The sequence below is a fragment of the Camarhynchus parvulus genome, chromosome 2 (genome assembly GCF_901933205.1).
Source record: "Camarhynchus parvulus chromosome 2, STF_HiC, whole genome shotgun sequence".
Taxonomy (NCBI): Eukaryota; Metazoa; Chordata; class Aves; order Passeriformes; family Thraupidae; genus Camarhynchus; species Camarhynchus parvulus.
In genome coordinates, this window is record NC_044572.1 from 149482988 (window position 1) to 149496761 (window position 13774).

General features: G+C 45.2%; 1 protein-coding gene across 6 annotated transcripts in view; it reads left to right on the top strand.

Moving 5' to 3' along the window:
* ADGRB1 (adhesion G protein-coupled receptor B1) overlaps positions 1-13774 on the top strand; it is a 287552-nt gene that overhangs the window by 143349 nt on the left and 130429 nt on the right. For all 6 annotated transcript variants that reach the window (XM_030943232.1, XM_030943234.1, XM_030943235.1 and 3 more), the window contains 6 exons: positions 1528-1701; positions 3973-4137; positions 7545-7646; positions 9348-9454; positions 10193-10387; positions 11402-11470. In XM_030943232.1, the coding sequence (XP_030799092.1) occupies positions 1528-1701; positions 3973-4137; positions 7545-7646; positions 9348-9454; positions 10193-10387; positions 11402-11470 (812 nt within the window). The remainder of the gene's footprint in view (positions 1-1527; positions 1702-3972; positions 4138-7544; positions 7647-9347; positions 9455-10192; positions 10388-11401; positions 11471-13774) is intronic.

Consider the following 13774-nt stretch of genomic DNA (forward strand, 5'->3'; position numbering starts at 1 on the left):
CAAGCCATCCCGTGATTCCATGATTTTATGATCAGTCCATGAAAACTTAGCAGCACAGCCTCCAGTCAGAAAAGCTGCGCTAATTTATACCTGGTAGGACCTACTTTGTGGAGTTTTGGATCATTTCCAAAGAATAATCACCTGTCAAACACTGTGTTTCACATTTTCCCTCATTGGGATTGATAGGCACTGGTACGAAGCTTTGAATTTATGCACAATAAAAACATAAATGGTTGGATTGTTAAAAACAAGCACCTTTTGGAGGCACCTTTGTGCCCGCCTGATTTTGCACACCTTGTGATCCCCTTTGAGTCAACAGTTGCTCATTTGGACGCTTTTAACATTTCTTTTGACAGAGTTTGCAAACAAAAAGCTTCTCAATTGCAATGGGGATAACACAGGGCTGATCAATTCCTTGCAGATTACACGGGGGACCAGTTTGACAGACAAGCAAAAAAAAAAAAAAAACAAAAAAAATCCCCCCCAAAAAGCCCCAAAAACAAGCTGCAATGTGATTTAATCCAGAATTCAGACTTTTCAGAGATTCAGGTTGTTTTTCCCAAGTGAGATCTAGCAGCTAATTAGATCTAAACAGAGCATGATGACCACTGTTAATGAGAAAAATGCTCCAGGAAGAGCAGACTGGGTGATGGATCTGTTGATCAGGGACCAATTAGGGTGTAACCACCACACTGGGGAATGCTTCAGTCCATACCATGATAATAAGATGTATTCCTGTTTCTCTCCAACCCCGTCCCTATCATAGTCTCCCTTGTCCCTCCCTCTTCTATTTAATTTTCAAAGACACTGCTGGGTGAAACGTCTCAAGCCTGTCAGAGTTAATTCAGCTGTGAGAGAAGTACATTGACCACACACACTCACCCTGTTCCTAGTCCTCTGTTGGAGCACACCTTTGCTCCCACATTTCCCAGCCATGGAATGGTGGATTCCTGTCAATTACACTGTGATTTGAGTTTCTGATAGTGCTTTAATGAAAGACAGAGCATTTGCATGCTTGAGAAAGTTCGCTCTCCACAGATTCATGCACTGCTCTGCTGAAAAATGGGTCCCTTAAAAAAGCGCTGATGACTCCAAATGGGAAATGTCACAAAAATGAAGTGATCCCTTCAAAGTGTTCAGTGAAAACATGAGCCACACCCTCTGGTGTGATGTTGTTTTGTGATTGGCAACATTATTAGTTTGGACTTTCATGTCAGAATGTGGAATATCAACAATTTCAACTTTTATGGTATTATGCAGAGTGTGGAACATAAACATTAAAATATCACCCGACATTAAAATGTTATTTGCATCCTGTGGGACTGTTGGAGGCTTCAGAGGGTCCCAAGAATCCCTGTTGCTACAGTTGCCCAAACTTTTTTTGATAATCTCTGCCCTCTTTGAAGCTCTGTGGCTCTGGTTTGATCTCTCCCCCTCGGTCCCTGGTCGGCAAAGGCCAGAGGCTGTCACCATGCAGCTCTTCCCAGAGGGAAAGGTCTTCACATTCCGCTCGTTTTCTTTCTTTGGGCCACTCAGTGGACGGCAACTGGAACGAGTGGTCGAGCTGGAGCTCGTGCTCCGCTTCCTGCTCCAACGGGACCCAGCAGCGGACGCGGGAGTGCAACGGGCCCTCCTACGGCGGAGCCGAGTGCCAGGGACACTGGGTGGAGACCCGCGACTGCTTCCTGCGCCAGTGCCCAGGTGGGTGACAATGCCTTCTTCTTCCTCTTGGTCCATCTTCCTCTGCAATCCCAGTAAAATGTTTCTCTGGGGAAGATTTGTGCCCGTTCTGGTGCATCTGGATGATTCCAACAAACCGTGCCTGTTGGTTTTTGGTTTCTTTTTTTGTTTTTTGTTAAGGTTGGGATTGAAAGTGTTCGAGACGGGATTTAGTGTTCAGATTTAAATGTTTATTATTTCTTACAATCTATATTACATTATAGATTATAAAATAATCTATACTATAGATTATAATCCAATTATAGATTTTTTATAATCTATATTACAGACTTACAAGTTGTGGGTTTTACAGCATTCTACTAACTATAGCACTCTACTGGCTATAAAATGGTTAACTATCTATTTCTATAAGGTTTTTTAAGGTTAAACTATGCAATTAAGAAATTATACTTGAATTATTTTCACTTTTAACCAATAACTAATTACCTGAAGTCCACAATGTGGATTTTTCTAACTCATTACAAAATACCACCCAAACCCACGAAGAAGGTGAAGAAGAAGGATTAGCTACTGTTCTAAAGCAGGAATCTACACCCTTCAAGACAAAAACTCAAAACTCTTAGTATCCAAAGTTCCAACATATGCCAGCCAAAATCTACCACTGGCAAATGTTTCAGGAGACCCCAGAGAGGTGAGTGATTGCCCACAGGGAATGTGTCTTTCTAACCTTAGATATTAGTTTTTTAGCATGAGCTTAAAAACTCCCATGAAATTATCAACGAAACCCTTCCCTTGCCTCCACAGGGCTTCAGCTTCCATCCTCTTTTTGTTTTGGTCCTTTCCTCCCACCATTTCAACATTCTCAGTCATATTTCAAGCAAATGGGGGATCCTCCATTGTATCTCAGCTTTAAACCCTATCAGTGAGAAGGTTTGTCACAATAAAGCCTTTGTTCATGTCAGTGTAAGATTTGTCACTTCACTCACCTGTGGCTTAATAGTAATGACAGCAATAACAGTAATAATAATAACAACAGTAATAATAATAATAATTCCTACTGGAATTCATCCTGATCTACCTATTTCTTCAGGGAATCCCTTTACACCCTGGTAGCACCATTATTTGCAGTATTTAACAGAGGTGTTGGATTTTCCTACATGGTCTCGAGTAGGTTTTGATGTTTAGGAATCTCACTCTTTCTTTGCAACTTAGGGAGATCTTTAAAGGCAAAAGGGGTTTCAGAACCCCTTTTACGACAATCTTGTCTCACTGATTTCAGAGTTACCTGTCAAAGCAACTCAGGTCATACTTTCCACTGCATAAAATATCACTAAATAAAGCACCAGGATTTTGTGTTGCCCCTCTTATTTGGTAATTTTTGTCTACTTCTTGGAGAAGGCATGGATCTCCTGCTCTCCCAAAAGGAATTATTCAACCCAAGATGATGTGGTAACTCAAAATTAAAGCCCAAGTGGTAAAGAGCACACTTAGGCCCTGTTCTAGTTCTGTCACTGAGTTGTTGTGGCACAGCAGAGGAGAATGTTTCCCTACCTTGCAGGCTTGTTGTGAGGGCTAATTAACATTTTTATGGTGCTTTGATAAATGCCATTGTTAATGTAAAAGAAGCAGAATTTTGATAAATGTCATTTTTAACATAAAAGAAGTCACATTTCCACTGGATCTGGAAAGATGCTGGGAGAAGATACAATGGAATGAGACAACATCCCAAACCTTTTTCCAAGGCACGTGAAGCATCAGTGCAATGGAAACTGCTGGAGGGAGGTTTATTTGAGGTCTCTTCATGATTTTTTGCCCAAGGGCTCTGCTGGTCTCTCTAAATCCCTGAGCCAGACCTTCTCTGGGAAGGTCTATTTTCACACATGCATTGCACATTCCCAGTGAACTCCAGACGTGGAACTGGCCTGGCAGATGTGACTGCCAGGTTTAATCCCTGCCCATGGGAAGAGTGTTCAGGAGCACAGCCCCAAATCTCAGCCTGAGGAAAGAGGTAGGGTTGCTTTTGCAGAGTATAGAGGTGCTGAGAAGAACACAAAACCACCCTTGGACTGATGGGATGGGAATGGCAACACTCTGATTTAATGTCTGTAAAGGATCAAACCAAGATCCAAAGCAGGAGAGCTCTCTTCCTGCCAAACCCTGCCCTACTCACCCTATGTTCCTCTGCTTACCTTTGGATCTTGATTCCTTCTGTTGCAGATGAAGTTTGGGACATAACAGGCTGTTTCTCCTCTTTTTCCTTTTTTTTTTTTTTTTTTTTTTTTTTGTTTCCAGTGGATGGGAAGTGGCAGGCCTGGGGAGTGTGGGGCAGCTGCACTGCCACATGTGGAGGTGGCACTCAGAGACGTGACCGGGTGTGCTACGGCCCCTTCTTCGGTGGGGAGACTTGCCAGGGTCCCAAGGAGGAGTACAAGCAGTGCAATGACAGAAAATGTCCTGGTATGTACCCCAGACCCTCGTGCTTCCCTTTCAATGAGGCAGAATTTGTGAATTTTGGATTTTGGGAATGGCTTCCATGTCCTTTGTCAGAGATCTGAATGCTACAAAGGGTTGTAATCTAATAAAATCCTACTCATGATCCAGGTACAAGGCACAAGGTCTTGATTTAACTGTTGCAGAATCCAGTGCAACCGTATTGGTTTCAGCGAATATTTGGTCAATAACACCAGCCCTGCCTTGGTGGTTTCATCTTTTCATTGCCATAGAGTTACAAGAGGAAAAGAGAAACTGTTTGGTAGCAAAAACTGGTATGAGAGTCTCAAATCTATGAAGTTGTTGAGTACTGAGAATGTTGCACAGGTTTCCCACCCTTTACCTCTGGGAAGCCTGCACACCAGAAGAAATTTTTAAGAAAAAGATGTGTCTGCATCTGCCAGAACTTTACCCAAACCTTATCCTCCTGCAGAGTGTAAAAGCTGAATGGAAGGTGAGTGAGCAGTAGGGCAGATGAAAACCTGGGTTTGGATGTGAAAAATAAGCTGGAGTGAACACATCCAAGTGGGAATGTTTCTGTCTGCCTCTCAGACTATACAGAGATCAAAAAAAGGAGACCTGTCCACCATTTCTGCTTTCTTCTTCAATCTGAGTTGAAGAGCCTGGTGAAATTGCTGGTGGGGAATCAATGGCCTTTGTGATGTTTGCAGTCAGATTGCATCGATTGTAACAGGCCATGAGCTTTGACTGAAAGGGTAATTAATTGTCAGAGCAGCTCAGTGAGAGACAGGAGAGATTCTCATGGCAGTATCCCAGCATTCCTACTGGAAAGGGGCATCCCCCTAAAGGACAGGAGGCAGCAGTTTTGATGCAGGAGTACCTGGGGCCAGATCTTCCAAGAGGAGGCCAAGCCAATCCCTCAGACTCCCTCACAAAGTGCTGAAGACAAAGAGATGAAAGCCAAAAGACTTCAGCATGGAAGTTCCGGCACGTTCAGCTCAGAGATGACAGAGAAAGAGGCTGTGTGACAGCCTTGTCACTTTTTCCAGCTACTCTCTTAATGAAAGGCATCACCTCTCCTTACAAGCTGTGCCTCTCAATTAGCAGTGGCGTGTGAGAATCTCTTCTAACTCTGCCACAAAGCTCTCCCTCGCCACAGAAAATCTTAGCACCGGGTTGTCTGGTGGTTTCTACAGAGTGAGGCAGATTTAGTTCAGCTTCAGCGTGTGCCAGCTGGGGCCCTGGCAGAACAAGCCCGATCTTTTCTTCTCTTTCCGCAGGGGTTGATGCCTGTGCAGTGCTCAAAAGGAAAAGGCAAGTCTCAGGCACTGGGGCCTGCCAGGGTTCACAGACAGAAGGGTCTCGCTGCAGTTGTTAATTTGCAAGGGAAGGAAAAGGTGGGGAAAACATCAGAGGCTAAAAATAAACCCGCTCAATTTGTTCTCCAGAAAGTATCACATGCTGACGTGATTCGATTTGAGCAGAAGAATTGAACTTAATTGGGTTAGTTATTAAAATCTCCCAGTGCAAATAGGTTACTCTGGTAAAAGGGATTTTGTTGTGAAGCAACATCAAAAAGAAAAAAAAGGAAGAAAAAAGGGAAGGATTCTCTCCTGGCCTGGGAATTGCTCCTGTGCTTACTGGCAAGACATCTCCAATCAGTGTATTTTTAAAGAGCATCTCTGATCCACAGCATCCCTCAGTGGTCCCCAGGGACACTGCAGGGGTTGAGGAGACTAGGAAGTTTTGACAGGCCAGCAGGGGAGAAAGGAGAGGAGAGATGAAAACATTCTCCTTCTCTGCTTTTTTCTGTGCTCTGCTGCTTTGTAGCTGAGGGTGCTGGAAGCTTCCACAGCCCAGAACCCTCCTGTGAAGCCGGGACAATCTGTGACCATGGTCAAAGCACAGGGACAAGAGTTTGGAAATCAGCTCCCTGCTCTGGGACAGGCTCTGTGGGTGACCAAGTGCTGTCACAACTGGGTTATTCAATCTCTCTGCCCCACAGCTCCATGTCAGCAGGCTGGAAATGAAACTGCCTCTTTTCCACCCCTGTTCTGGCTTATCTGCAGAAGCCACGAGCTGTTGGCTCAGGGATGAGCCCTGCTCATGTGCAGAGCACAGCTGGGGTCCCGCTGCCCTCCGGAGTTCCATCACAATAGTGATTACTCACAAGGGAACTTTAAACCAGGGGAAGGAGCATCTGTTTCCAGGCAGAGAATTCAGCTTATTCACTCCCAGTATCTACTGGGGAGGAATTCATCTTTGAACTGCAGCTGGGGTTTGGGGCAGTCTTGGAGCCTGCCTGCAGGAGCAGTGATGTGCAGGCAGCTTGTTGGGTCCTGTAGGAGTTCTTCAAAGAAGCAGGACTTGCCATGCCCATAATTTAGGTTTGAGCTCTCCCCACAGCCAGCTTGGTCCCTGGGTATTCCCAGAGCAGCCATGGGACATGTCCTGACCAGCTGCAGGCACAAACCCAGCTTCCTTTGTGTTGGAAATTTTACATTGAATAATGCAAAATGCACAATGAAAGAAAACTGTAATCAGAAACTATTAAATCAAGTTTTTTCTCCTTCCCTCCCTCAGGAGTGACAAATAGCTTTAACACCATCCTCATGGCTCCCTCTGCTTTACATGTTGTAAATAATGAGTTTCTCAGCACAAAGACCTCCTGTGGTGAATGTTTTTCTCCCAGATCCCACCAACTCCAGGACCGACTCAGCTCCACCCACAGACAGAAGCTTCCAAAACCATCCTTCCAATGATTTTTTTCTCTGTGATGTCTCAAAACACATTTCTGCAAGCTCCTGGGCTCTGCAGCAGTGTTTGAAAATGAGCTGCTGATGCAGTTCCAAGTTGTTGGGGCTCAGATCTGCTCTCCTTTGTGCACAAGATGGAAGCAGGCAGAATGAAGACCACCCAGGGGATGTGTCCATCTTGTCTTTTCATTTGCTTGTTCTTTCCATCATTCTTAATCCACTGATTCGTGCCAAGCCTCATTTTAGATACATCCAACACTGAAGGTGGTGACCCTGAGGGATGGCAGAGGTGGAGTCTGGGGCCATGGAGTTCACTTCACAAAAGATCTGCCCATTAAAAATTAAGAAATAAAACTCCTTAGTAGAGGGTAGCAACAGCAGTTTTCTTGCAAAGAGCTGCCCCAAGGCAAGGCAAGGATGTGAGTGGACTTTCCCATGGATTTTAGTGAGCTAATCCTTGGTATGGATAAATGCCCAGTTTTCAGACAGGCAGAACAAATTCCGGGGAAGTGAAGTGTCTCTGTGAGGGACGAAGCACCGGCAGAGCTGGGAGTGCAGCTCCAACCTCCAGGCTCACCGACCACGCTCCCATGCTTCCCTTTTCCACGTCCTTGCTGAGGAGGAAGCTTTACCAATGGAGTTTTTCTCTCCTGGCAGAGCCCCATGAAATCTGTGATGAGGAGAGTCTTGGCCCCGTGGTTTGGAAGGAGACGCCAGCCGGGGACGCTGCCGCCGTCCGGTGTCCCCGCAATGCCACTGGTAAGGGTGACTGCATGGTGGGCAGGTGGCCCCTCATCAGGGGATCCTTCATCCTTTGTGTCCTAGGTGAGGGGAGAGCCTTTGTGTGCTAGACAGGACAGGCACATGGACTTCCCTCCCTTTGTCCATGGCTAAATTAACTACGTCTGGGTTTATGTTTTTGCCGTTAAGTACAAACATCTTAGTTGCTACTGGATAATCTGGGGTGATTTCCATCCATCCTGTGGAAAATTTGAAATTAAGGAACATTGGGATATATTCCCTCCATTATCTACAAAAAGCTTTGCAGAGCAGGTAGGGCTTTAGAGTCCTCTGGATTTGGGTGTTGTAGTTCTCTCCAGTGCCCATAAAAGCAGCTGCTGTACGAGAGCAGGAAATCTGAATTCTGTCGTCCACTTGCACTTAGAAACCTCAGCACCTCTCTAAAAATTTCTTGGAGCACTCAAGTTGAATGTCTGATTGTTCTGGTGTAAAGTAAAAGGATATGGGCATCCAGGTGTTACCTGTGGCCACAGGAATGGAAGGTGGTGCAGAGGAGGCTCCAGGAGCGATGCTGGTGGTGGGATTTGTCCTCAGCTGGATGTTCCTCACTGCCAGAAAGGAACAGAAATAATGGCAGCAGTGTCAATAATGTCTAAAGGTTTTATTTTGTTTGAGGTAAAGGGATGGATACAGACGGCTCTTTTTGACTCAGCTGGGACAGTCAGTGTCATCCCCAGTGCTGTCCCAGATGGGCTGTACCCAAAGAAAGGTCACTGAATCATTTGGCAGCAGCAAAAGGACTGCAGACCCAGCAAACCTGATCCTCAGAGACTTTCCAAATGGCATCATGATGGCTGGAACAGGGTGATCCCTCTCCCTTTTCTCCTCTCTGATATGTCTGTTCCTCCACATCACAAGGCATGTGATTATCACTGCAAACCCCTCTCTGTGGATTGGAGCTGAGGGAAGGCCTGGGGGAGGACTGGAAGCAGCTTTCAGAGAGTTTCAGCTGATGCAAAACTGGTGCTGTCGGGTGTTTATTCCCCTCCAGGCTGCGTGGGCAGCACAAGCCCTGCTTTAGTTGCAAGTACCAGACCAAACCACCTGGGGAGGCTCGTGGGGCTTCCCAAACCAGGAAAAATGCTGTCACCAGGGCAGAAGAAAGCTTCTCTTCACCCTGACTAGCCATGTTCAATTTGTTAATTTTTTGTTTTCCTGCTCAGTTCCTTCTGCTGTTCTACAGTAGTAAAAGGCAGGAGAAGGAAATAAAGATAATCCCCCCTAAAGGCTTGTTCAGACATCTGCAGGTGCCTCTGATGCCTCTTTGTCCTGGTAGCTGAGTCTGAATTGGTGCATTGACCAGATCTGGGTGATCTCCATCGAATCATGAAGGTTGGAAAAGACCTCTGAGATCCTCAGGTCCAACCATTAACTCAGCACTTCCAGGCCCACCACTAAACCATGCCCTCAAGTGCCACATCTACACCTGTTTTGGACACTTCCATGGACGGTGATTCCATCACTTCTCTGGTCAGCTTGTTCTGATGCTTGGCCACCTTTTCAGTGAAGACTTTTTCCTTAATATCTATCCCAAATCTTCCCTGTCACAACTTGAAGCCGTGTCCTCTTGTCCCATGACTTCCTACTCATAACAAATGTTTGGATGTTTGGCCTTTCATCCTGTCCTCACTCCCATATTTGTTTCTTTCATTCTTCCAGGGCTGATCCTTCGAAGATGCATCTTAGATGAAGAAGGCATTGCTTACTGGGAGCCTCCAACATACATCAAGTGTGTTTCTATTGATTACAGGAACATACAGATGATGGTAAGGCAGCCCCTGCTCAGCTCAGCAGGTTTGGGATCCTCCCCAGTGATTGTTACATGGCTATAGTTACAAAAAAGAAGGGGGAAAAAGGAAATTCCAGTTCTACCTTGATTTTCTCTTGTTTTTTTTTCTGCTTACCTTGTGATGCACAGGCACTCCATGGACAAGGGATGGTTCCTTTCAGGATTTTTTAATATCCAGCTTGGCAGAATCTGGGTTCTTCCAGGCCTTTAAGTATAGCTATGGCTGCATCACTTTTAAATAAGCATCTTGTTTTTTCTTAATCTTAAATTCATTGTTATGAGGAATTTCTGCTGGTTTCCTGCTGCCTTTAGGAGAACTGACCTCTCCTGTTCATGGCAAGGTACAATCTGTCCTAAAATAGTTCCAAATTGATTGTAAGAAAACAAGATTTTTGGGGCAAACATACTGTGCTGGGCTATGAACAGAAGAAACTTTGTAGTGGGACAATTTCTTCTTTGTGGGCAAACCAGAAAAATTCAGTTCTCAGTCATTTTAGAGGCACTTGGAAGATTATTTAGAATATATCACTCTTTCCTATCATTTTAAAAATACCAGAGGCTCTCAGGGCAGCAAAGATTGTCAGATTCATCTGATCTGCACTCTGAATTGTGAGGGAGGTCAAAAACCTTCCCCTGGCAATTCCTTCACCGAGCTCATTAACTCGACTTTGACTGTCCCTAAAAGTGTTCCTCGCGTTTCTTTTCTGTTTCTCAGACCAGGGAGCACCTTGCCAAAGCTCAGCGTGGGTTGATGGGAGATGGGCTGTCAGATGTGCTCCAGAACCTTGTGGAAATCTCCCAGGATGGGACCAGCTACAGTGGGGACCTGCTGTCCACCATGGATGTACTCAGGAACATGACAGAGATCTTCCGTAGGGCTTATCACAGCCCGACTTCTGGGGATGTGCAGGTGAGCCCAGCTGCATTTCCTGGAGCCCAAGGCTGGCTTAGAGAGCTGCCCATGCTCAGGGCTCCAGGTTTGATTACAGACACTGATCATAGCTGATAAAGTGCTGATGAAAATCAGATTGTTACTTTTCCCAATGTAAATGTCTTTCTGTATTAACAAACTCTCATTTCGAGGTGGTTCTTCCTTGGTTTATAAACTGAGAACTTGAAAACCAAGGTCAATCTGAACAATTTCAACATGATAGCACTTCACTGCAGAGCCTAATTGATATGAGAACGTTATTTGGTAGGGATTTCAGGCTAATGACTTGAGATAAAATGATCCTGTGGCATTGGGTACTGGGGTGTTGATGTAGGGAAATATCATTGTGGTTTCTTATCCCAGGGCTTTATATCCAGCAGCTACCAGATACACCCTTGGGATGGGTCATCACCTCATGACTTGAAACATTAAACTGATCCTGCAGGATCTGCAGACAGTGGTAAAACTGGAGAAAAAAAAGTCAATAGTTTTAAATTTCCTGTCTCCGTCCTTCTCATGGTGTGCTGTAAAGTTCCTACCATGGACAGCTCCCTCTTGATTCATCTCTGTATCTCCTGCCTGGTCACAAGCTAAAGGGAATCCTGAGGTTTCCATATATTGGAAACAACAAAAATAATAGAAAAAATGAAATATGAAAGGATTTATGCAATGGAAGATCATCTGGTTTTAACCAGTTTCTGACAAATATTTACCATATCTGTCCTTAAAAATCATCAGTAATGGATACAAGACCTATTCCCAATCAAATGCCTTAGAAGATACAGTAGTTAAAGTGAAATTGTTGGGGAAAAAGTCTTATTAAAACTTGTTTTGCCATTTACCTCCTTGGGGACCTGTGAAATGCTCTGGAACCTTTTGGGAATGGGATCATGACAACACTTTTGGAGCATCTTTAAATCTCATGTGACCTTCCCAGCCTGGGCTATGTTTGCATAACAACCTCTCCTGTCCTCTCTTGTCTCCCTTCTCCAGAACTTCGTCCAGATCCTCAGCAACATTTTGTCAGAGGAAAACCGGGAAAAATGGGAGGAAGCTCAGCTGGTATGAACCTTCAGCATCTTCCCTGGGAATAAAGAGGCTTTCAGCACAGGGTTAAGTCATGAAGAGGGGAATTTCCAAGCATCTACATGACCTCCTAAGAAGAGCTTAGTTCCAGGCTGAGTCACATTAAAGGAGTAACTCAGGGAGCCACAGGATCTCAGCTCTGAGCCAGACTCTCTGCATGAAGAACAGTGAAATGCTGGTGGTGTAAACTGAACTTGGCATGGGTTTCAAGGGTCAGACTTAGCTGGGAGTTGAAAATCCTGATGTCTTTCTGTAATTCCACTCTTTCCTCTTGCTAAGATAAAGAAGTGGGATCATGTAGCTTTGAGTTTGTAGCTGAAAAGATGCAGGACTGGAGGGGTTTTCAGAGCTGGGGTCTGCTCGGCTGAGCTTCTGGGTTCAGTTATGTTTTGCTTTATTTCTCTGAGCTTCTGGGTTCAGTTGTGTTTTATTTCTCTCCTGTCAAGGTTAGAGATCCTGCTCAGTCCTGAACTCCCCATTCCTGGAAGTGTTCAAAGCCAGCTTGGATGGGGCTTAGAGCAAGATGTGGAAAGTGTCCTTGCCTATGGCAAGAGCTTGGAATTAGATGAACGTTAAGTCCCTTCCAACCCAGGCAATTCTAAGATTCTATGAACAATTCTGTAGCTGAATTCTCAAGTATTAGGGGTTGATGTTGTTGTTTTTTCTTTCTGTGTCTTATCTGGCTCTTGATTTGTGTGCCCCATTTGAGCTCTCCATCATGGAATTGTGTCACACCTATTCCTGTGTCCCTTTAACATTCCTTTTGTGAGCTGTTGCTGCTGCAAAATTCCTCCAAAAGATCTGGAAACAGCAAATAATCAAGAAAAAAAATCACCCAACACACAAAGCAACACCAGAGTCCATTTATCTTCCCACCAAACAGGACAGTCCTCTGGGAAAAAACTTTTTAACAAGTGCTGGCAATTGTTAAAAAGACAATTGTTGAATGTCCAGAACATGAGACAGGGACTCAAAAACATTTCCATCATGCAACAGCAACTCTGTCAGGAGCTGAGCAACCTTCTCCTCTCCTCTCCTCTCCTCTCCTCTCCTCTCCTCTCCTCTCCTCTCCTCTCCTCTCCTCTCCTCTCCTCTCCTCTCCTCTCCTCTCCTCTCCTCTCCTCTCCTCTCCTCTCCTCTCCTCTCCTCTCCTCTCCTCTCCTCTCCTCTCCTCTCCTCTCCTCTCCTCTCCTCTCCTCTCCTCTCCTCTCCTCTCCTCTCCTCTCCTCTCCTCTCCTCTCCTCTCCTCTCCTCTCCTTTCCCTGATATCTTGTGCTTTCCTGTTGAATTTGGATGAGGGTGACATGGTCTGGCTCTGGGTGGGATGGAGAATCTGGACATGGTCCTGGGCAAGGTGGCCCTGCTTGAGCAAGTGGGTTGGGCCAGATGACCTTGGAGGCCCCTTCCAAACTAAACCATACCCTGAATCTGTGATTCTTTGCCCAAATACTCCAGGTGCATGTAGGTATTTCAGCACTGAGCAGAGGAGACTGTCAAGTTGTCATGACAACAGGAAAACCCTGTTGATCCCCTTAAAAACAGCTCGCTCTGTGTGGCACTTGGTTCCCAGTGGCTTTCCTTGTGCAATCTGCTCTCTGCACCTCCAGGCAGGCACAGCCCAGCGTCACCATGACCTACACATGGATTGGGAATATCATGGGGAGAATGTTTTCCTGGTCTGTATTTTAGTGGGAATTGAGCTGACAGCCCAGCACCATGACTTTAGGACACAAAAATCTCTGTGAACAGGATGCCTTCAGAGGTTTTAGCAGTCTCTGCTTCCCCCTTAAAGCTGCTGGACCAAAATCACATCTTGTATTTCATGACATTGACCAATTCTTTTAAAACAAAGCCTTTGGCTCCCAATTTGCTCATTAAAAATAAACCCAACTTCATTGCAGCCACACATTCCAATGCCCTGTGGCCTCCTAGGCAGAAAGATATTGTTGCAGGAAAATAAAAACTAAAACATCCCATAAAGGTATTCAGAGAAGGGCTACAATGATTTTTAAAGAGCCTTTGCCGACCATTATATGATAAAACCTAAAATGCAGCATCCAGCACAGCCTGGATTTGGTTTGACCTTGTGATTTCAATCTGTAATGGAATATAAAAGTGTGCAGCTAAAAATAGCATCCTCACTCAGTTCTCCTCCTTCTGTGCACACCTGCTGTACTGGCAGGGCTTTTTAATCTCATCCTGAGACAGTTTTAGTCTTACCAAGGTTCCTTGGATAGACAGAGAGACAGAGGCATGCATGGCCACCCCTGCGCTCCTTGC